The sequence below is a fragment of the Bos indicus genome, chromosome 5, assembly GCF_029378745.1.
Source record: "Bos indicus isolate NIAB-ARS_2022 breed Sahiwal x Tharparkar chromosome 5, NIAB-ARS_B.indTharparkar_mat_pri_1.0, whole genome shotgun sequence".
Taxonomy (NCBI): domain Eukaryota; kingdom Metazoa; phylum Chordata; class Mammalia; order Artiodactyla; family Bovidae; genus Bos; species Bos indicus.
Window position 1 is genome coordinate 12,534,864 of NC_091764.1, and position 24,817 is coordinate 12,559,680.

General features: G+C 36.8%; 1 protein-coding gene across 1 annotated transcript in view; it reads left to right on the forward strand.

Annotated features, from left to right (window-relative positions):
• TMTC2 (transmembrane O-mannosyltransferase targeting cadherins 2) overlaps positions 1-24,817 on the forward strand; it is a 422,793-nt gene that overhangs the window by 196,470 nt on the left and 201,506 nt on the right. The window contains exon 3 of the mRNA XM_019960312.2: positions 12,781-13,609. Within this exon, the coding sequence (XP_019815871.2) occupies positions 12,781-13,609 (829 nt within the window). The remainder of the gene's footprint in view (positions 1-12,780; positions 13,610-24,817) is intronic.

Below are 24,817 nucleotides of genomic sequence, written 5' to 3' on the forward strand. Positions count from 1 at the left end.
GGTTGTAATATTGAGAAAATTTGAAAAATTGATGGATGTTTTCCCAGGTGAAAATTTTCTTTCAAAGACTCTAATTACTCTGTTTCCCAATCAAAAAATGAATATTATATCAGTGAGCATTTTGTGAATATAGACAAAGTCCACCTGAGGATTGTATAGATAAAGGGCTACATTTTTAACCTTGAGAATAAGTAAATGAGCACTTGTTCATTTACACATTGAATTTACTCTTCGTATCTAGCAGAAGATAAGTATAATTACAGAATGGGAACACATTTCCATGCCAAGACATTAAGCATTAAAATTATGCTTATTAATGAAAACCTACCTATAAAGGTACGTGTGTGTTTTGTTTATATACATATAAAATCTTTATTTTCTTATTGGTGTCTTTTGTATCTTTGTAGGAAAACTCCCACATGCATTAAAGAGCTGTCTATTCTCTTTGAGAGAAGACTGCTGTATCTTGGCCTCCCCACTGAGTGAAGTCTCATTATAATTTGTCTCTTTATGTTTCCAAAATGCTGGCTCACATGCTTACCTCATTAATGAGACTGGAACGCATCTCATAATGGCTAGTTTGTGGCACTAAAGCCACACAGAGTTAAAAGAATGTTGCCCTTTAATCCATTGGCACAGGAAATGCATTTGCAGTACAGTTGTCCACTTGAGAGATTGATAGAAAAAGAGTTCCTTTTCCCAATTCTGTTAATTTTGAGCACTTTTATTTTCTTTTTGATTTCTCCCCCCTGTTGTGTGTCATCTTAAAATATAGGGAAAGCACTTTAGTAAGAACCCAAAGTGTTTCAATAGTCAGAGAGGTGTCTTCTTTGGTTTAAAGCATTTTTTGTTTCTTAGGTCACGAGGCTATTTTCTTCACATATTTTCTTCATAAAGGCTGGATTGTTTCATGGCTAACCTGATTTGACCACAGCGCACTGCCTGGTGGGAAGCGTTAAACCTCTTATTTTAAGCTAAACAAGATTACTCTGAAGGCTGGCATTAAGGGGGTAGCTTTTAGTGTAATGGTTTAGGGGCTGTGGCACACCCGTGCACTTTCAGTAATGAACTCTTTGGGTACTTCAGTCTCTAATAGTTAGCTCTGGAAGTAGCTCGCCGTGGGCGCACAAGGAATTGCTAACTGCTTAATTTCCCCATGTTAGCTTAATGAAGAAGAATGGGTCACCATGCCAACCAAAACACCCTAGCCATGGGTTTAGAAGCGTCCTTCCCAGGGTATTTGCTTCTCTTTTGGAGGTTTCTAGTAAAACAAAAGATGTGGAATGCCAGACAAAACACAAAACAGGATTTGAAATCAGTATATCATCTCTCATACAGTCCATATAATCAGCTGTGAATATTTAACCTGAATTCAGTGGTCATTTACTTTATTCTTTTATACTGTCCTTTTAATTTTGAAGACATGTAAAATGTTAACAGACATTTATGTTGATGTTAATTTTTCAGTTAATATTTCTTGGCTCCTAGATATTGACCCATCAAAGGCCATCTATTTAATTTCATTTGGTTTCTAGCAACTCTTACTCTAGTAACAACCATTCTTTAGAATAGTCTTTATTTTTTAGGACAGTTTTATGTTTACGGAAAAATTGAGTACAACAGAGTTCTCATATAGTCAAATATAATTTTGCCTGTTATTGACAGCTTACCCTAGTGTAGTGTATGTGTTACAATTAATTAACCAATGCTGATACATGCTATAAAGTTCATAGTGTATTCAGATTTCCTTCATCTTTTCTTTATGCCCTTTTTTTTCTGTTTCAGGATGCCATTTAGGATAGCTCATTACATTTATTTGTCATGTCTTCGTCAGCTCCTCTTGGTTTTGACAGTTTTGCAAAACTTTACTTTTGATAAACGACAATTTGAGGATTCCTAGTCAGGTAGTTGGTAAAATGTTCTCCATTGGAATTGGCTTGATGTTGTTCACATGATTAGACTGGATTTTTTGGTTTTGAAAGGAAGCACACAGATAAAGTGACATTTTGATCACAGAATATCAGAAATGAAGGGTATATTCTATCAACGTGATTTATTACTGTTCAGGTTGACCTTGATCATTTGGCTGAGATAGTGTATGGCACCCCACTCCAGTCCTCTTGCCTGGAAAATCCCATGGATGGAGGAGCCTGGTAGGCTGCAGTCCATGGGGTCGCTAAGAGTCGGACACGACTGAGCGACTTCACTTTCACTTTTCACTTTCATGCATTGGAGAAGGAAATGGCAACCCACTCCAGTGTTCTTGCCTGGAGAATCCCAGGGACGGGGGAGGCTGGTGGGCTGCCGTCTATGGGGTCGCACAGAGTGGGACACGACTGAAGTGACTTAAAAGTGTTTTTCAAGTTTCTCTTGTACAGTTATATTCCCTCGTTCCCATTTTCTCATATCATTTTATTATATCATTTGTCAGTATAGACTCATGGATATTTTATACTTTAGATTATAACCTAATACTACTTTTCTTCTTTTATTGCTGAAATTGTCTGGCTTTGGCCAGGGGAGCTCTTTAAGCATGCTCCTGTGTGCCTTTGACCCTTTTCTGCATCCTGGTGTGTGTGTGTGTGTTTGTTGAGCACTTTTTTAGTTTCTAGCACTAGAAGATTCTCCAGGCTCACCTTCTTCTGTATTTCCTGGCCCAGGCCTAAAATCAGTACATTTCTCCAAATAACTTTGGTTCTGCTTATTGGAAAATGGTATTTGAAATCAAGATGTGAACACTAGCTAACACCTTTTAAGGAATAACTAAAACAAAATTTTAAGTAAAATTAAGGAGTTTTCAACTATACTTAAATGAAAGAACAATAGATGGTCATCTTAGATTTTTTTCTCTTTATATCACATTTAAAAATAATTTTTAATCTCCATTTTCTCCAATGTTAGCTAGTATCACATGAAGACATATCACATGAAAAGAAAATTTCAAATAAGCTAATAGTTGTGATTGAAATTTAAAAAATCCTGTTGGTTTTGGTTGCTTTTTATTACCAAATTAATCCAAATATATTTGGTTTTAAACTTTGGATAAATATCATGTGTTATTCATGTGTTATTCAGTGTATCACATACATGAATATGCTTTGAAACTCTTTGGATTTTTATATGGCCATACTCTTCCTTTCATGAAAATCTTGTTCGATAAGTTATAATCTTGTCTAAAAAGTCTGTACATTTTCATCAGTGAATTTTAATCTTTATCTGATTTTATGAAGCTTCTCAATATTTGCCTGGATATAAGGAATACTTTAATACATGGCCAAGCTTAATAGAAAGTATTATGGTATATTATAGAGTCAGCTTGAATAAATGAAAAAATTCCTTATAATATAAAGTGTTAAGTATTTTGCTAACATTTTTTTTTCTTTTTTTTTAATGTACTAACATTTTTTTAATGCTCTCAGTTTTTAAATTCTTTCCTCACAAAGACTGGATGAACCTACCCATTGAACCTCTTTATAATTTTGAAATATCAAATATTAAAATTGTTTTATCTTGTAAGTTGGTATAGAAAAAGGTTTCTGATGTTGTATATAGGGTAATTATTAATAAGGAAAACAATTCTTTGTTTGAAGGGAAACAGAACTACCCTGACAACTTGATTATGGCAAAACTGATTAATCTCAGAATATGTTCTAGAAAAAAAATTCCAATTATACTTTTAGCCAAACATTCCTTCTTGTCATGTATTCAGAAAAATCTGTTTTGGGGTTAATCTCCAGTGAGAACTATTTCAGAAAGGAGAACAGTGAGAAGAAATCCTGTATTGTTGATATAACAAAAGCTTATGACTTCAGTGATGAATGGTGGATTCAAAATAGAGGATGCTCAACTTTTGTTATGTCTGTATAGTCTTTTCTCTCAGTTATTCTTATAACTTTCAGATACTGATTTTTATCTACTTTATTATTACCACGCTACTATCATTGCCAAGGGCTTAATTTGGAATTAAATGAGCCTTGTGCTTAAGTAATTTATTTTCATTAGTTTGCCAAAAAGTGAGTCTCATGATGGTTTTAATACTCTAAGGCGGAATGTTTACATTTTTCTTTCATTGAGTCTGAAACAATTCTTTTCAGTTTCCTTTTTGTCTCACAAAATGTGAGAGCAGAAGGCAGTATTGGAACTGCCATCACGAATGGTAGTTTTCCTTGAACAACATAGAGGGGAGCTGTTGTAATTGATTTTTGCTTTTCTCTTATATTATTTCATTAGTCAAAGATTCCCATAGAGGGGGAAAAAAAATCACTGTATGGCTTCTATAAAGACATCACCATTCATTTATGTGGCAGGGTCTTCTCATCAGCTTTGCCTTCATATTTCAGGTGATGTGTGGAAAAGACTTTGATATTTTATGATAAATTTCTCATTATTTGGTTAAGCTCTAGCTACATCCTTTTATTCCATTAGTATCCAAAGATGAGAGATAAAATTGTCAGCTATGAATTTTATCTTCCTACCTGATTTCCATTCTGTGATTTCCTATTTGACAGTTCCAGAAAAATCTCTAAAATTTTGTGATTAGAAACACATAATTCTTTACAGTGAAATGGAGATTAGATCTGGTTTCTGTTTTTATGTTAAAGGAGAATTTAAAAAAAAAGAACATATTTGAATTTGTAGAGAAATTAGGCTTTCATGAAGCAGATTTATATCATTCTGTAAGTAGATAGTGAATTAAACCATGAAGGAACCCTGTCCATTCAATAATTGACATAAAATATGTTTGCTGATAATTTTCTTAGGCATCTAGTCATTTTCCCATTCTTAATTCTACTTTTGGAATGAAATTGTAGTCAGAAGAGTGTTCCTCCAGAACATATGTCATTGCTTTTTTGTGTACTCTTCATGGAGAGAGATTGAGACAGGCAAAAAATGTTATGATATAAAGGTGACAAGGCCAACTTTCTGTATATGATGATAACCAAGCTGTTTTTAAATAGCCTTGGAGTTGTGCAATATTGTTTAATTTATAGCCCTTCATAAGGGATTAGGAATGAGGATTTAGCATAACAAGATTCAAAATGTGTGAGATGATAGGTTTAAATAGACTTTTGGTTTGAGGGTCAGAGTTAGTTTAAGAATAATTTATTTGAATACCTACAAATGTCAGAGTGTATATTAACTTCTGGGAATTCAAAGATGTGTCAGTTATTTTACCCCAGATATAAAAGAGTAGCATAACATTTTCATAATTTTGTATGCCAGTTAGGGTGTATTGTGAAATTAAGAGATTTTCTAGGAAAACTAGGGTAAAGATTACAAAATAATTATAGATTAAATAGGGACATGGAAAAGATCTTTTAATTAAGGAAATTAAAATAGCTACCATAATTATTAAATATAGAAAATTATAGTACTAACACATCACATACGTAAGTGCCTGTAACCAGAATTTAGATTTGTTAACATTATTTGTATATTTCAAAGCAGAAAAATTCTCTTTTAAACTCAAGAAATATAAGTTTAGGCATAACAGATCTTTGGACCTTTTGTTTTCTGTAATAAATTTTGAGGGGCTATGAATAAATAGCAACTACTCAGAAATTTGAAGCTACCTTTTTTTCTTACCCATCAGTCCATCTCCCTGCCATATCCTGTCCCAGATATTTCATCATCTTATGTTTGGTTTAATTGTTTCTAGACTTGGAAAAAATAAACCAACAAAAAACCTTTATAAACATATGTATGCATTTGTGAAAAAACAGTATTATTTCCTGAATGGCTAATATGATTTTATAATATGCATATTTTACACAATGGTTTTTCACTAGCTATGTTAGTATAAAATGATTTGTTTGCCTTATTGCTATACAGTATTTTTCATGTTGATATATATTTATATAAATATATGTAGCTGTATACTATATATAGAGATTATATAAATGCTTTTTCTTTTAATTACATTATATATTAGATCATATGATCATTACCATAATTTATTTTCATATTGATATAATGAAGTTTTTAGTTCTTTCCTTATTTTTGCTTTTATTAACAATGCTTCATTAGATGACATTGTATTCAGATCTAAGAGGTTTTATTAAAGAGTATATAACTAAATTCAGATGACCAAATGATAGGGGATACAAATTATTAATTTCCCTAAACACGTCCAAATTTCCCACCCAGTTTGCACAATTTATGTTTTTTTTCCCCAGTGTGTGGTAGTTCTCACTTCAGCACAATTTCAGGGACTTTAATATCCAGGTCTTTTTTTCTTTTTTTTTTTTTGCTTAAGTTTATTTGAAGTATGTTCTTTCCACTTCAGCTTTCACTGATTATTGAGATTGAGCATCTTTTCACATATTTACTGTTCTCTTTTCTCTGAATTTCATGTCTGTAGTTTCACACCTGTATTTACTATTGGATTATTTGCTTTTTTGTGGTACATGTTTAGAAGACTCTTTTTTTTTTTTTTTTCTAAGAACAAACCCTTTGTCTTCTGTATGCTGCAACAAGACTTGAATATTTCAACCCTGAATTCTACTTATTCCAAAGATCTCAATTTCTTTGTAGCCTGACCTTCATGGCACTCATTTGTTACACTAGGAATTCAATTTGTCCCAGAGCCTGAAAGGAAGCATTATTTACATTTCATTATGGTTCCTTCATTTAGCGTGTGAGGAAAATATGCCTTAGACTTTGTGAAATGAAAGCTAGAGTCCAACAGTATTTTCAGTGGTAATAGTAAGTATTAGACTTGAGCAAATATTCGATGATTCTCAACCTTGCCTATGTTATAATCTCCTGTGGAGATTTATACTAGAGCATCAGTATTTTAAAAGCTCACAGTTGATATTGATCATCCTTTAGGTTTGAAAACTATCATTGAAGTCACTATGATCCTTCTCCTTCCAAAGTATTTTTCTAGACAAAGTAGAATATGTGAAGCTCCAAGAATACATGGGCTCTCATTTCTTCTTACAGGTGTATATCCAGCACTAAAAGAAGAGTGTCTGCCACGTAAAGAAACCTTTGTCTTGAATGAACTGATTAGACTTTTTTTGTTAAATTGCAATCATTTTACAGTGCTCTCAATCATTGGTTATATCCAGATCATGTTTAAATGTCCCAGAATTTAGAATCTCATCTTCTGTATGTGGTGGTTTACCAGTTTTGACTTTCAAGTCTAAGGTGGCAGCTCATCAGAATTCTCATGCCTTATCTTGGGAACACCTGTGTTGAATAATTTTGCTGCTCCGCTTGGAGAACAAAACAGTGCAGAGGTGCTGAGGCTAATCACATGGTCACTTGGCTCCTAGTTGTAGCTCAGTCAAAACTGTTAATTTAACTGAATCCATAAATCAGAGTTTAGCGACCAAAATCAAGAAATACAAGCTTTCCATCTCCACAGGATTAGTGAATATGAGGTTAGAAGAGAGACTTGGTTTTTATCAGAGTCCCATTCTTATAGATAATAATTTAAACAAAATTCTATGAGAAGGCATTAAAGAGACTTGAAAGTCACCATTTCAATCTTTGGCTACCACTTTTTAAAGTATGAACCTACCTCAAGGCTTTAGAAATTCTTCTACTTTTAAAATTTTAGCCTTAATTCTCTTTAACGTATTAGCTCAGTTTTCCTTCCATAGTGTCGTTTATTTAGCCCACGTAGATTTTGCCATTATGGGAGAATGAACATATGGAATGTCTCACTTCAGAACCTTTGGGTCTCTTGATCCTGGTTATTATGTCAGTTGTTTAGATTAGAGACTGTACACGAAAATGTTTTAAAATGTAAAATATGTTAATGCACATTTTATTTTTCAGGCTTTTTCATTTCTCTCATTTTCTCAGCACTTAGCCTTACGGGTTCCCAGGTAGTTCAGAGGTAAAGAATCTGCTTGCCAATGTAGGAGACACAGGAGATGCGAGTTTGATTCCTGGATGGGGAAGGTCCCATGGAGAAGAAAATGGCAACCCTCTCCAGTATTCTTGCAGGGATAATCCCATGGACAGAGAAGCTTGGCGGGCTACAGTACATGGGGTCGCAAAGAGTTGGATGAGACTGAGCATGCATGCAGCCTTCTTATATAATATTTATCATTGAATTGTCTTCATTACTCACATCTTTATTTTGTAGTTGAGTGTATTGATATTTTCTTCCATCATAATTAAGACTAGAATCATTTAATCATATCTTAGTTTGTAATGTTTATAATACTTTATTAAAATTTAGCATAATGATACTTTTTTAAAAAATTAATAAGATAGTTTTGCCTTATGACATTTCTATAAGAATCAAAATTATATAATCATTAAAGCTAACTTATGATTATATAATCATAATTATGTAATCATTAAGACTAATTTATGCTGAAGTTGAAGCTCCATTACTTTGGTCATGTGATACGAAGGTCTGACTCATTTGAAAAGACCCTGATGCTGGGAAATATTAAAGACAGGAGGAGAAGGGGACGATGAAGGATGAGATGGTTAGAGGCATCGCTGACTCAATGGACACAAGTTTGAGCAAGCTCCGGGAGTTGGTGATGGACAGGGAAGCATGGCGTGCTGCGGTCCATGGGCTCGAAAAGAGGAGGACATGACTGAGGACTGAACTGAACTGAAGACCAGCTTATTCTGGAGTTTCATAACCAGCAAAGAAACCTGGTTACTTACATTTCTCTCCCCATGTAATGCTCTTACTCCCTTACTTTTCTTGCCTGACTGTAGCTGTTTTTGTAATGCCTTCTTCCTCCCCTTCATCTTCTCTGCTTACCCCCACCAGAAGATACTGTCGTAGAATGGCCCTAGTTATACTCAGAGGACTTGGTTAATACTCAGTTACAAAATGGACTTTTGGTACAAATTCAAAGTTTAATTGTTTTCCCAGATCTGTCTTCTTTATGATAAATTGGTACCTTGCCTCATTTGTCTTTGCCAAATAATATGTTTGTCCTTTGTGTAATCTAAGAATATTCAATTACGTGATTGATCTAACAAATTATTACAACTTTTATGGTTTCATGAGTTTTCTCCCTTAAAATAAGAAATTTTAGAACTTTTACTGGATGGAATTTTAGAGGAGCAAAGGAATGGTTTGTAGAAGTTATCCTTAGATAAAAGTGTGTCTTCAAACATTGGCTTTTGCTAGGACAGACCTGAAATGGAAAGACTGGTGGCTAATGAACACATTTCTCCTCCATCATTAAAAATTCTATTTAGCATTACATGAATTAATTTTGAGCAGGAATCTGCCACAAATGTTTTAAAACTTGTTAAACAGTTAATTTTAGGCAGTTAATTCTGTGAATTTAGCATTAACGTGTGTGTATGTTAGTCACTCAGTCATGTCTGACTCTTTGCAACACCGTAGACTGGAGAAGGCAATGGCACCCAACTCCAGTACTCTTGCCTGGAAAATCCCATGGATGAAGGAGCCTGGTAGGCTGCAGTCCATGGGGTCGCTAAGAGTTGGACACGACTGAGCGACTTCACTTTCACTTTTCACTTTCATGCATCGGAGGAGGAAATGGCAACCCACTCCAGTGTTCTTGCCTGGAGAATCCCAGGGACGGTGGGGCCTGGTGGGCTGCCGTCTATGGGGTCGCACAGAGTCAGACGCGACTGAAGCGACTTAGCAGTAGCAGCAGCAGACTGTAGTCCACCAGACTCCTCTACCCATGGGATTTCCCAGACAAGAATAATGGAGTGGGTTGCCATTTTTTTCTCCATGGGATCTTCCCCACCCAGGGATTGAACCTGAGTCTTCTGCATTGTAGACAGATTCTTTACTGACTGAGCCACCAGGGAATGATCTGACATTAATGAAAAATTTCTATTTTGGGGAGTTTGAGTTTGAGGTACCTAACGTATTTCTGACTGTGCCCAGTAGGCAGTTGGGTAAATGACTATGAAGATGAAGAAAAGTTAGGATGATGTCATTAGTATTTAATAACAATTGGTAATATCATGATCCTTGCTGACATAGGTTCAGAGTAGAGATGGAGCAGATGTCCCAGATGGGTTCTGTGGCTTCTAGCAAGTAGAGCTGGGGTGAATGAGAGACAGTCAGAGGAGGAGAGTTCAGTGATGGTTGCATCATATGATAAGACACTATTTTCATAGAACTTGTACATGCTCAAAATACATTGCTTTGTGGACTAGGATTTTTTCTTTTTTGGGGAGGAATGTAATTGACATTTAACATTGAATTAGTTTTAAGTATACTACATGATGATCTGATATGTGTATATATTGCAAAATGAATACCACAGTAAATTTAGCTAACATCCATCAGCACAAACACACAAATTTCTGTTTTTTTCTTGTAATAACAACATTTAAGATGTATTCTCTTAGCAACTTTCAAATATTCAATACAGTGTTTTTAACTACCATCCCAATGCTATATATTACATCTCCAGAACTTATTTATCTTGTAGCTGGACATTTTTTTTTTTTTTTTTAACTTTTGACTATCTTTACCCCTTCACCCATTTTGGCTGTTCTCCCAACCCCTGCATCTGGCATTCCCAATCTGTTTTTATCTACAAGTTCAGTTTTGTTTTTTTTTTTGATATTCCACCTACTAGTGAGGTCATACCGTGTCTGTTCTTCTCTGTCTGACTAATTTCACTTAGCATAATGCCTGCAGGGTCTCTTGTTGCTGTTGACCGAACTTAAAGTTTTATGGTTGAGTAATACTCCGTTGTACATATATAGCACATTTGCTTTATCCATTCACTCGTTGATGGACACTTAAGTTGTTTCTCTGTCTTGGCTGTTGTAAATAATGTTGCAGTAAATAGTGATTATGGGTGTGTAGGCATCTTTTCTAGGTAGAGATTTCATTTTCTTTGGACAGATGTCCAGAAGTGGAATTACTGCATCATATGGTAGTTCTATTTTTAATGTTTTGAGAGGCCTCTGCACTGTTTGCTGTAGTGGCTGCGCCACTTGGGATTCCCATCAGAAGTGCAGAAGTGTTCCTTTTTCTTCACTTTCTCACCAGTACTTGCTATTTCTTGTCTTGTTGATAAGTCATTCTTATAGTTGTGAAGTGATACCTCACTGTGATTTTGATTTGCATTTCCCTGAGGATAAGTGACTTTGAGCACCTTCTCCTATACCTTTTGGTCATCTGTATATCTTCCCTGGAAAGATGTCTATTCAGATCTTCTGTCCATTTTTAAAAGATTCTTGTTTTTTTCCCTTAAGTTATGTGAGTTCTTTATATATTTTGTATATTAACCCCTTACCATATACATGACTTGCGAATATTATCTCAAATTTTTAGTGGTTTGACTTTTTATTTTGTTTGATGGTTTCCTTTGCTGTACAGAAGCTTTTTAATTTGATGTGGTCCCACTTGTTTATTTTTGCTTTTGTTACCTTTTATAGGTTTTTTAAGCAAAATATTTGGCATATCTTTGTATGGTTCCAGGCACCTTTCTGAATGTCTTTGAGGAAGACAGTTTTATATAGTGCCAGAGTGTGTGTGCTCATTCTGTTTGATCTCAGCGAGAGATCACATTAGCAGTGAATCATTAAAGTTGGGAAATGGTGTCGGCTCTTCTCCCTTTCCACTGCCTCTTCGGAACTTAAATTGAGGTCACTAAATTCTTATTTTGGTTGAAAGAGTTTGCCAGAAATTTCTTATTAACAGTGATGCCCTTTGGCCTCCCTCCCTCAGTTCTGTCTTTTTATTAAAGCCATTTTACTTTTAAAAAGTTACCATTGACATGGAAATTTAGGATTCATGAGGAGTCTTATTAGATGTTTATTATCACTGATGTCACTGAGAGCCCAGTTTATAAATTCTGCGAAGAGATCAAGATAGTTAAACAGGGACTGGCATAGACATACCACAGTTCCCCTTGTTATATGAAGGTATTTGTTCCTGTGAAAAGTTTTTTAAGTTGAAATGCTGCTGCTGCTGCTGCTAAGTTGCTTCAGTCGTGTCCAACTCTGTGCTATATTACCTTAGGAAACATCTTGGTAGCAGATGTAGAAAATAAATGGAGATGAAGTGCAGATGGTCCCTGAAACAGTTTAAAGCCGTGGCAGCTTGATGTTGAGTGTAGTTCCTGGAGAAAACGCTTGGTGATTCCACTCTGTTTGGGGTATGCGCTGCCTCTCTAGATGGCTCCCTGCAAAAACAAATGCAGAACCTGTTTTCACTTTTCACCTTTTTTTTTTTAAAGTGAAAATCCTCTTTGCATTTGTGTTGTTGTTGCTAATGAGAATAGGTACTAATTTAGGTCTTTTGTAAAAGCAAAGTGGCATTAAGTGAACATTTGAAAATCAGGGTATACCTGTAGCTAAATTCTCTTTTTCCTTTGAGCCATGCAGAATCCTGTCAACTTCATGTTTTTTGGCATGCCTGCTCTTTGTTTTCCCCAGAATCTAAACTATAAAATGAAAGAAGACATTTACTAGATGTCTACTATATTCCACATACAGTGCTGAGTATATTGTGGTCTCATTTTGACCTAATACCAGTTTGGGGAGGGAAATATTTTCAACCCATTTTATAGAGGTCAAGAAATTGAGGCTCTGGTTACTGGTATTTAGCGAGAAACAAGAGGAAAAGATACTCATGAAAAATTGTATACAGAATTGGATTCCATAGTCAATTTTTTAAAGCTTACAGGAGCCATAAGCATGTTTAAAGGAGATAGAAACAAAGTCATGTATTTGAAACCTAATACTCTGTTTTTAGTTGTCCATTTAAAGATACTTTTCATTTTTAAATGATCTGTTCCTGTGCCGTATTGATGATGATCTTAATTTTTTCCCCCTCTCTTTTGGTTTCAGAGGAAGAACTTGTCTCTTTTTCTCAGCATTAGTTTGTTAACTTTCTGGGGAACTTCCCTTTTGGGTGCCCGTTTATACTGGATGGGAAACAAACCACCAAGCTTTTCCAACTCTGACAACCCAGCTGCTGATTCGGACAGCCTCCTGGCTCGCACGCTCACCTTCTTCTACTTGCCAACCAAGAACCTTTGGCTGTTGCTATGCCCAGATACCCTCAGTTTTGATTGGTCAATGGACGCCGTGCCTCTGCTCAAAACAATTTCTGATTGGAGAAACTTACACACTGTGGCCTTCTATACTGGACTCCTCCTCCTTGCCTACTTTGGTTTGAAGAGCCCAAGCATAGAAAGAGAATGCAACGGGAAATTTGTAACAAATGGCAAGCAGAATGCAAATGGACATAGCTGCCATTCAGAGGTGGAGTACGGGAACTCAGAGATTAAACCCAGCTTTGCATCCAAAGTAGAAAATGGCATTAGAAACAATGCATCGCAGAGAACACAGCTTCCTTCTACGGAGAACATAGTTGTTCTGTCTTTATCTTTATTAATAATACCCTTTGTTCCTGCCACGAACCTGTTTTTCTATGTCGGCTTTGTAATTGCAGAGCGAGTATTGTATATTCCTAGTATGGGCTTTTGCCTCCTCATTACAGTGGGTGCCAGAGCCCTTTATGTCAAAGTCCAAAAGAGGTTTCTCAAGAGCTTGATTTTTTATGCTACAGCTGCATTAATTGTTTTCTATGGACTCAAGACGGCGATCAGGAACGGAGACTGGCAGAATGAGGAAATGCTGTATAGGTCAGGGATAAAAGTAAACCCAGCTAAAGGTAATATTTTATTTTATGCTTTTACCTGGATGGTTTACTCTTTCTGCCTTTTTATATCTTTCCTTCTTGCTTTTTAACAGTGTTAAGAAAGAAGAGGTTCTTGTAATACTTACTTGAACATTTTCTTTTTTTTTTTTCTTTGAGAGATAATTAATGTGACCATTTTAGAGACTACCGTTGTCCCATATTTGGAATAGGGAAATGTTTTCCTAAGTTCCTGACTATACTTGTCCAGAGGAGTTAGAGCTCCTATTGTGTAAAAATATTGACTGTCGTCAGAATTTAGAAAAATGCTTGATTTCCACATTTTAAAATAATGATATGGACATCATCTCTTTTCATCATGTAATAAGTCACGTTATCTCACTTAAATACAGTTTAGCCCTTCTGTTTTCCAAGCATCACCTGAGGAAATACCACAAGGCTTACACTGACATTTTTGAAAGATTGGAGATAAGGCTACCTCTGAATCTTGGCATCGTGTCTGTAGGTGTCAGTGTGTGCATGTGTAAGCGTTGAGTCATCCTTAGTTTTGCAGAGGCTAAATTATCTGGATGTTGCCAAGCGGTTTGCACATTCTCATTTGGAAGTAAGTCCTTAAGTCACTTAAGGAAATACACTTTTTACTGTACAGTGAGAAGGCTGAGCATATTTTTCATGATTGCTTTTGATTTAGAAAATTATTTAGCAAATCTCAAAATCTATTGCTAGAGTAGAAAGTAGCCTTTAAAGTGTAAGTGAATAGTCAAAAGCTGTTAATTCAGTGATTTCTCTGGTTTAGGCAAGGAAATGATGACAGAAGCTAGAGAGCAGTTGAATGAAAATAAGTGTACATTTTAAGTACAAAAATATATCATAGTAAATAGTGCCAGCGTCTTGTTCTTCATAAGCTATTTTTTTGTGTGTTTATCCTTTAAATTACGGCAGCTTGCATAATGTTTGAACTAGGCTTTTTCTACTTTTTCCAGCACATTTCTGTACCAGTATTCAAATACTGAATGTGTGAGACTGTTCCTAATGAATGGAATGGCCTGCTGATACCTATCAGGATATTTATCCAAGTATCTAGATGTCCCACAAACAACTCTGGCATTCCTATCTGATTACCAATTTAGAGTTCTTGAACAACTACTCATTTCTTTAAGACAGGGGACTAATTGTCTTTAACTAACTTAAAATGGTTAATAGATTGCAGAGACTTTAATAGGAGCAGAAACATTAAAATTGAGCTGATACATAGCATAGAATTCTTCAGTTCTCATGGAAAACTCTTTACCTTGTGGCTTTTAACATAGTGAGCACTGAACAATTTATTGAATGTCTGCACCTGAATCTTGCTGTAAAAATTTTTGCAATCTGTTCTTTATAGAATGCTTTTCGGCTAGTTTTTCTTCACTGGTACATGAGAATATATAAAACATGGCTAGGTTGCCAGTTTATTTTCCTGCTGTTTAAAAGAGATATACACTGTAAGGAATTAAAAGAAAACCCCGGCATATTTCATCACAGGGTTGTTTGAAGGATTTATTAAATGTATCGGTTAAGTTTCAGGTTAAGCTACTGTAACAAAGAGGCAAGATGGCAGTGGCTCAAAGAAGATAGAATCGTTATTGTTTCACAGCAGTCTAAGCCTGTGTAGTCCAGAGCTGATAAGATGGCGCCGTGGGTCTTCTGGATCCGCACGCCTTTGTTTTTGTTCCCTTGCCATCTCGGTGGGGTCACCCTGTCCAAGTGGTCCAAAATGGCTCAGTGTCACTTCAGCACTTCAGCTAACAGGAAGGGGGACAGAAGGGACAAATGTTGGGTGTTCCCATTCTCTTTAAGAGCATAGCACAGAGATTGCCATCCCATGCTCGCTCCCAGACTCTGGGCCACACCTCACTACAAGGAAGGCTGGGAGAGATCATCTTTATCCTGGGAATCCGAGTGCCCTGCCACACTGTGTTGCTCTTGAGGAAGGGTGGGGCTGATCCTGAGATGCTGCTATAAGTAGCAGTCTCTGTCCCAGGGTAGGTGAAAAAATTCCCCAATATTTTCCAGCATTAGCTACTATACTGTTGACAGTTATGATTCTGACTTTGTTGAAATTATTTTGGTGGCATGGTTAAAATGATTGGTCATTTCTTCATCCATCTGTTCACTCAGTAAAACAGTTATTAAGCACGTCTGATATATTTTCGTGTCTCCTACTACTTAAGAAGTGTGATCGTATTTAAGTACTCCAAATATTATTAGTTAAATGAGTATACAGCTGACCAGTAGTATAAATCCTCTGAGACATCAAAAACTGAATTCCTGAACAACCCCTTTGCCAACCTGTACTCCAGCCAAGTGCTTTACCATCTCAGTTGATAGCAACTGCATTTTCTCAAAAGCTTTGCCCAACGTTATGAGTCATGTATATCTGCTCTTTTTATTTCCTACCCTACATCCATTTCATCAGCAAATCCCCTCTGTTCTGTCTTCAAAAACACATCCAGAACTTGACCACGTATTACCATTTCCACTGCTACCATCATGCCCCAAGTCACCACCATCTTTTATCAGACTAAAAGGCTATAGCGAAATCTCCCTGCTTCCATTTCCTTGCCTTTTACCATGCTTTTGTGAGAGTCAGATGTGATGTTATCAGGTATTAATAATAGGAATTTAGGTAAAAAAGGCTTAATGTGAGTTTTAATGTTAATCTGACCCTGAGTTGGGCTTGCGTTGAATGTTTGCTGTAGATAGAGGCATTGTATTTCCCTGGTTTCCTTTTCTTTTCTATAGTCTTTGGGCTTTAGCCCAAACTTGGAGTCTGTATTTTGCATCTCTTTCTCCTGTAAATTAACCATTTTTATACTGGAGCCCTGCTGGTGTGTTGGTTAAATGTAGGAGAAGGAATGTGTCCTCTTTTTTTTGGTGATTAAATCTTAGTGTCTCCGGGCTGTCACCTTTATGAGAGTTTCTTAACTTTCCTTCTCTCTCCTTCTTGTTGGGACAGGAAAGCCAGAGGGGATGGGAGGGAGAGGAGTGCCTGTCCCCCACAGCCCTGGGAAACAGCTGTGGTAAAGCTGCTTCCCTGGAGGGGCGACCTTTGTTATGAAGGAGGATCATTTCATAAAAGTTCTTTTTCTCCTCCTCTGCAGAGCCAGGAAGGCCTGTTTCTTGGCTTTTCAATGCAAGAACCTGGGAGTTCCTGGGCCCTGAACTAAAACCCACAAAAGAGTTAGATGCTAGATGCCTCTAAGATTAGGGGCTCCAGAAGTTTCTTAGTCTCACTTAAGCTCCACCATATTCAGCCTTCAGCAGGTTACTGAAGGTTAACCAGCCTTCAGCAGGTTATTGCCAGTTACTTATTCCTGTCCGTTTCTCCTCCAGGTAGTCTCATCTCTTTGCAACTGGATCTTCCTTGAGTTTGCCATTTGTTTAGCACATTCTTGTAAGAATGGGAGTGAGGAGGTCCAAGCTTTTTATTCGTCTGAGTTGAACCCCTGCTTCCATTTTTCCATCCTTAGCATCGACCTTTCATCAGCAGCCCTATGATTCTTTTGAAACATAAACTGGACTGTGGTGTTCACTGCTCCCAGTGCTACACTGGCACCCATTTCTCTCAGACTCAAAAGCACACAGGCAGAGACCGGACACTGCAGGCTCCCAGCCTTGCCTTTGCTTGCTTCACTCCAGCCCTCCTGGCCCATATGTTGTGCCTTCTTTATGCCAGGGAAACCCTGGCCTCAGACCTTTGGCACTTGTTACTGCTTTTTCTGGGAATGTGTTTTTTAAGATAGTCTCCCTCAAATCCTTTAGGTCTTTGGTGTGACGTTGCATTATCATTAAGGTGCTTACTGTCAAATTGTCTGCTCTTTGTAAAATCGCAGCTACCCTTCTGCTTCTGCTTTGTCCAGTGTTCCCTGTCCTCTTTCCATACTTTGTTTTTCCCATGACATTTAGGACCATTTGACAGACTATATTTTCCTTATTTCTGTGTTTATTGTTTGAATGTGTTGTTCACTGTACAGTATAATGCATGACACAAGAAGACAAGGAGTTTTGTGTGTGTGTGTTTTTTTTTTTTTAATGCTATGTATGTAGCTACTAGGACAGTGCCTGGAAGAGAGAGGGTTTTTTTGAGTGAATACACTGATGAATAAATGTTAGTCGTAATCCCCCTCCTTAAAAAATTTTAGAACTTATTTAGAGATAAGGTGTATATTTATTAAAGGAAGTGAAAGTGTAAAATATGTTGTTGATGTACCATATCCTTGTTACCAAGTCCAAGCTTGCTCTGCTCACCACACGACAGGCCAATAAATCTGAGAGAAGAGGCGTTGAGGCAAGAAAGAGATTTTAATCAGGGAGCCAGCTGACCTAGAAGATGGCAGGCTAGCACCACAAAATAATCATCTTGTCAGGGCCTGGTTTCCAGGTTCTCTCATAGTTCAGAGATGGAGGGGAGGTGAGGAAACAAAGTAAAATGACTATTCAGTCCTTGAAAATGTCCTTCACAGGTGGTTGACTCAGGTTATCTCCCTGAGGCAGGCCATTATGTATGTTTATAATAACAAAAAAAGGGTTGAAATCGTAGAAGCAAATCTAGTGTAAATTTAAAATTAACGGAGAAGGCAATGGCATCCCACTCCAGTACTCCTGCCTGGAAAATCCCTTGGAGGGAGGAGCCTGGAAGGCTGCAGTTCATGGGGTCGCTGAGGGTCTGACACGACTGATCGACTTCACTTTCACTTTTTACTTTCATGCATTGGAGAAGGAAATGGCAACCCACTCCAGTGTTCTTGCCTGGAGAGTCCCGGGGATGGGGGAGCCTGGTGGGCTGCCGTCAATGGGGTCGCACAGAGTCAGACACGACTGAAGCGACTTAGCAGCAGCAGCAGCAGCAGCATTCCATACTAAGGCATGTTTCATAATAAGAGGGATAGAATTGGGAGTGGAGTTAGTTTTGGACTCCTTGAGCCCCTTCTGTGACATATGCTTCCATTTTGATACAAGGCAAAACTTTTAAAATCCAGGTTCCTGATTTTTTTCTATTTATAACATGCTAATAAATATTCTGGCTCCAGTGACTTCCTTAGCAATTATGAGACTGGTAGTCATCTTCTTTAAGATAGTTTTTTCTTAGTCTGTGATGTTATTTGAGCCTAGCCAAAGATTAGAAATGCTTTAAAGCCAGTCTTATGTAATTGTGTTTGAGATTACAGTTATTTCATTGAGTTAGTTTTTTTTTTTTTTTCTCCTTTGAAAGCCTTTGCAAATTTTGGAGTACTTCAGTCTACTATTACTTCAACAGAATATGATTTTAAGCCTCATGAAGCATTATACATGAAAGCTGCTGCCTTCAGTAATGGGTCGTACAGACAGCTGCCAGTCATTAACTGATTGGATGCAAATGATGATGAGTAGAGCCTGTCATAGTGAGTGTGTTGCTAATTTATGTTTAAATCTGGATAGTAGAGAAATGATAGCTGATTTGGACTATGTAAACCACAAGTCCTATCTCATTATGTGGTTGATAATGTCAGGAAAATACTAGACATAGTTGATTGCTGTAGTTTGCTCATTTACAATGATTCTTTGCATTTTTGTGCTTGGGAAGGAGGAAATTTTCTTTGACTGCTTTAATAAGCAAGCTCATTATTTAATGAACAAGTCAATATATTTATATTATTTAAATATAATAATATTTAAAAGCTTTTTTTTTTAGTGTGTGTTTAAAACACTGTGTTTTATATACTATATTGATAAGTATTTGCTTGGAAAAAGCATTTCTTAATGCATTTCAAAGTGGTTAAATGTATGATCACTTTTCTTTCTTGGCCTCTGGCCTTATCTAAATTCCCATGTATCTTTGGCTCTTACAGAATTTGGCACCATTGATTTCTGCTACTAGGGCTTTCAAGAAACACTACACAATTTTGACTATCTTTCTCTCATTTCCACAGCTGTCTCATCTATGGTTTTGCCTCCTCTTAAAATTTATTCATTCTGCAAGGTTCTGTCCAAAGTGTGCCTTCACTTTGGTTTCTGTATAGAATCCAGAACACTACTTGGGATATATTAGTATGGAGTCAATAAATGTGTCATTGAATTTCCAAGTTACTGTCCCCGTGACTGTAGGACTTCGCCATCTCGGTGATTTGTCTGCGTCTCAAACACATCATCAGTTTTCCCTAAACCACCTATTTGCTGACTTCCTTATTAATTATGGTCATACACAGAGACTTACAAAGTTGTTATGGATAAACAGATCAGTGAGCTCATATACATAAAAAAGGATGATAATGATAGCATAGGGGCAGCATATTTAGTGTGCTAAAAGGCATTTACAGTTTTACAAGTTATAAATTAAAAATCAGATCTGCTCTTTAGAATGGTTGGTTTATTAACTCTGTAGCAATTTGCCTTATAAAACATATTGTGATTTTTTTGTTTAGAAACAATTTCTGAAAATATTTAGGATTAATGAAGCAGGGTTCATCCAAGGAAAATTTAGCATGATAACATTTATTTTAATGTTCTTTTCTAATGTAAATATGTAAAATTATGTAAAATGACCACATATTTGAAATTATAAAGGTGATTATTCACACATCCTATATTTCCTATATTCAGTCCTTCCTTATGCAAATAACAAATATTGTCTATCTAGATATAGAAAAACAGAAATTAAATAGTTGTTTCAGCTGTGCAACATTTGACAGTTTTTCTTTTTTCCTAGATTTCTGTGAAATTGATACCTTTATGTCAGCTTCACATGGTTGCAGATTTCAAGAAACAAGTATGTGGAAGGAGTATCATTTTATTTAGGAAAAAATTGATAGTTTAAGTGAAATCTAAACCACTAAGTCATGTGAAACTTGACTAATTCATTGTGGATTTTATGGTCTAAGTTTTTGATTACCTCTAATTGACTGTGTTCTTTAACTGTGGTATGTTGCAATTAACCAGCTAACTTTGAGATTGTGTAATGAATCTTACTATATTTCTTAGATAATTTGTCAAGTTACAATACTTCTGAGGTAAGATGAGAAAATTTCAGAGGTTCAGATTTTTATGAAAAATAAAATTTAGCCGTTAAGAAGGAAAACCAGTATAATATTTTATAAGACTGTCTTGAGTTAAAAAGGTATAAAATACAAATTTTCATTTTTGACAGAGAGATGTGGTAGGAGATAGCTAGCAAAAAGTTCCCTAAAAGGCTGATTGAGAGAAAAACAATACAAAGTGGAATAAGGTTTCCATAGGGTAAAGAAATTCTGTGTTTCTTCTGCTGCTGCTGCTTTTTTTAAGTGATGTAGGATTCTATTATTTTCTGTTGAGCAATCGTGATACAATTATTATACTAATCAAAAATCACTATAGTAGAAAATGTTTATCATTTTTCACAATCAATAGCCAGACAAAAAATAAAAGATCTTTAATATTGCAAGCCATAATGGGAACATGATTACCTAGCAATATAAAATACATACAATTTGAGGGGTTAAGTAGAGTGATGTGGGAAGTGGAAGTGCATGCACGCACATGTTTTCATCTGCCCAACCAGTGGATGTCTTTTGGCTCCTGCATTTAATCCATGTACATTTAAGGTAATTATCGATATGTATGATCCTATTACCATTTTCTTAATTGTTTTGGGTTTATTTTGTGGAGATCTTTTCCTTCTCTTGTGTTTCCTGCCTAGAGAAGTTCCTTTAGTGTTTGTTGTAAAACTGGCTTGGTGGTGCTGAATTCTCTTTAACTTTTGCTTGTCTGTAAAACTTCTGATTTCTCCATCAAATCTGAGCGAGAATTTTGCTGGGAGGAGTATTCTTCGTTGTAATTTCTTCTCTTTTATCACTTTAAGTATATCATGCCATTCCCTTCTGACTTGTAGAGTTTTTGTTGAGAAATCAGCTGATAACCTTTTGGGAGATATCCCTTGTATGCTCTTTGTCATCTTCCCCTGTTGCTTTTAATATTTATCTTTGTCTTTAATTTTTGTCAGTTTGAGTATTATGTGTTTCAGTGTATTCCTGCCAGGGACTCTCTGTGCTTCTTGGACTAGGTTGACTATTTCCTTTCCCATGTTAGAAGTGTTTTCAGCTATTATCTCTTCACGTATTTTTTCAGGTCCTTTCTTTCTCTCTTCTCCTTCTGGGACCACGATAATGTGAATGTTGGTGTGTTTAATGTTGCTCTGGAGGTCTCTTAGGGTGTCTTCATTTTTTTTTTTTTTTCCTATGTTCTGTGGCAGAGATTTCCACCATTCCATTCTCCAGGTCATTTATCCATTCTTCTGTTTCATTTATTCTGCTCTTGATTCCTTCTAGTGTATTTATTCATCTCTGTTTGTTTGTTCTTTAGGTCTTTTGCATGTGTGTATGCTTAGTTGCTCAGTTGTATCCAGTTCTTTGCGACCCCATGCAATGTAGCCCACCAAGCTCCTCTCTCCATGGAATTCTCCAGGCAAGAATACTGGAGTAGGTTGCCATTTCCTTCTCCAGGGCATCTTCCTTACCCAGGGATCAAACCTGGGTGTCCTGCATTGCAGACAAATTCTTTACCATCCAAACTACCAGGGAAGCTTAGCTCTTTTAGGTCTTTGTAAACATTTCTTGAATCTGCTCCATTGTTTCCCTGAGATCCTGGATCATCTTCACTATCATTATTCTAAATTCTTTTAGAGAAGGTTTACTATCTCCGCTTCATTAGCCCCCCCATCCCCCCCGGGGCTTTTATCTTGTCCTTTCATCTGTGACATGACTTTCTGCTTTTTCATTGTGATTTATGTGATTTATGTGATTTTTGTTCTAGCCACTGTGAGATTGTGCTTCTCCTTGCTTCTTCTGTCTGCTCTCTGATGGAGGAGACTGAGAGACTTGTGTATCCTTCCTGATGGGAGGGACTAGTGGTGGGATAAACTAGGTCTTGCTCTAGAGGGCAGGGTTGTGCTTCAGTTCAGTTCAGTTCAGTTCAGTCTCTCAGTCGTGTCCGACTCTTTGCGACCCCATGAATCGCAGTACACCAGGCCTCCCTGTCCATCACCAACTCCCAAAGTTCACTCAGACTCATGTCCATCGAGTCAGTGATGCCATCCAGCCATCTCATCCTCTGTCGTCCCCTTCTCCTCCTGCTCCCAATCCCTCCCAGCATCAGAGTCTTTTCCAGTGAGTCAACTCTTCGCATGAGGTGGCCAGAGTACTGGAGTTTCAGCTTTAGCATCATTCCTTCCAAAGAAATCCCAGGGCTGATCTCCTTCAGAATGGACTGGTTGGATCTCCTTGCAGTCCAAGGGACTCTCAAGAGTCTTCTCCAACACCACAATTCAAAAGCATCAATTCTTCGGCACTCAGCCTTCTTCACAGTCCAACTCTCACATTTAATCCAGTTATATCCTTGTGATTGGGGTTGTGCTCCCTCCCTGTTAGTTGTTTAGCCTGAAGTGACCCAGACCTGGGGTCTATGGGGTCCATGGTAGGGTTAGTGGCAACCTCCAAGAGGACTTATGCCATGGGGCCCCTTCCAGGACTGCTGCTGCCAGCTCTCCAATTGTGTGGCAAGCCTGCTGACCCATGCCTGCATGAGAGGTCCTCCAGTTCTAGCAGGTAGTATGGTTCAGTCTTCTGCGGGGTCACTGCTCCTTTCTCCTGGATATTAGTCCATGTGAGATTTTGTTTGTGCCCTCCAAGGATGGAGTGTATTTCTCCCAGTCCTGTGGAAGTCCTGTAATCAGATCCTGCTGGCCTTCAAAGTGAGAGTCCTTGGGAATTCCCAGTCCCTTTGTTGGATCCCCAGGCTGGGAAGCCTGATATGGGGCTCAGAACCTTCACAACAGTGGGAGAACTTCTTCTGTATTATTGTTCTCCAGTTTGTGGATCACCCAACTGGCAGGTATGGGATTTGATTTTATTGTGATTGTGCCCCTCCTACCATCTTGTTATAGCTTCTTCTTTGTCATTAGACATAGGGTTATCTTTTTTTGGTGGGTTCCAGTGTCCTCATGTCAATGATTGTTCAACAGATAGGAGCAACTCTGGTGCTCTTGCAAGAGGAGATGAGCACACATTCTTCTGCTCTGCCATCTTGAACTGGAAATCCTGTGTTGTTTCTTCTTAATTTGTCTCTTTAAGTAGAAGAAAGAAATATAAAATAAGGGGGTTGACAAGAATGAAATGAAAATCTCAACCAAAGGATTTTTAAGAAGTAAAATCTAAATTGTTAAGGCACCTTTTAAACATTTGATTCTTGAGTAAGTTAACTGTGGTTTCTCATTGACATGGACTAAGTCACAGTAGTTCAAAAGCATATGGTTTCCTCTAAGAACAGATTAGCACATAAATCTTTTCTTTGGTTCCAGTTCTAATGCCTGCAAGTATAATTTTTCAGGGAAGGAAAAAAGACAACGGACTCAGTAAAAAAGGTCTTATCGTGTATAACAGTCAAGTAGGTGACATATCACTGTGTCTTTGGGATTACCATAACAAAACTTACCGAATCTTTATGGGTGTTTGAAAGCCTTTAACCCTAAAATTAGTGTGGCCTTAGATTGAATATATTTACTAGTGGTTATATTTCAAAGAAACACACTCACATATAATTAAAAGAAGTATGAAGTTATATTATTCTGATTTCCATATTAGTTTTTGTATTTCATTCTTAAAATGTTCTAACTTTTCTTTGCTTCTCTTTTGTTAAACATATATGAGATATTTCATTCATTGAGAAATATATCCACATACCTTGTATTTGAACCACTTAAAGGAGACCACTAAAACAAATAACACATTTTGCATGTTGAAAATAAGCTATTACCAGAATCATTGATGACCCTCCCCCACCCCATACATCTTTTCATTTCAGTTTTGTTGCTTTCACTTGTGTTCTCTTATTTTATGCTAGAATCTCCATTACAATGTCAAACAGAAGTGATGACAGTGGATTTTTATTTCATTCTTTTTAAAGAAAGAATGTTTTAAATATTTCACCATTAATTATGTGCATTTTATGTCTTTCAGTAGACAGCTTTTATCAGTTTTCCTCTTGATTTCTAGTCTAAGTTTTCTTTCTGTGAATTAATTGATAATGATAGACATTTTCCCCACTTAATCTATTTATGTTAATGATTTATATTAATGTTGAACTTACTTTGCATTCCTGGAATATGTCCAAGAATTACTAATTATGTATTATCCAATTTATAGTCTTCTAAATTTTTCACCCATGTTCCTGAGT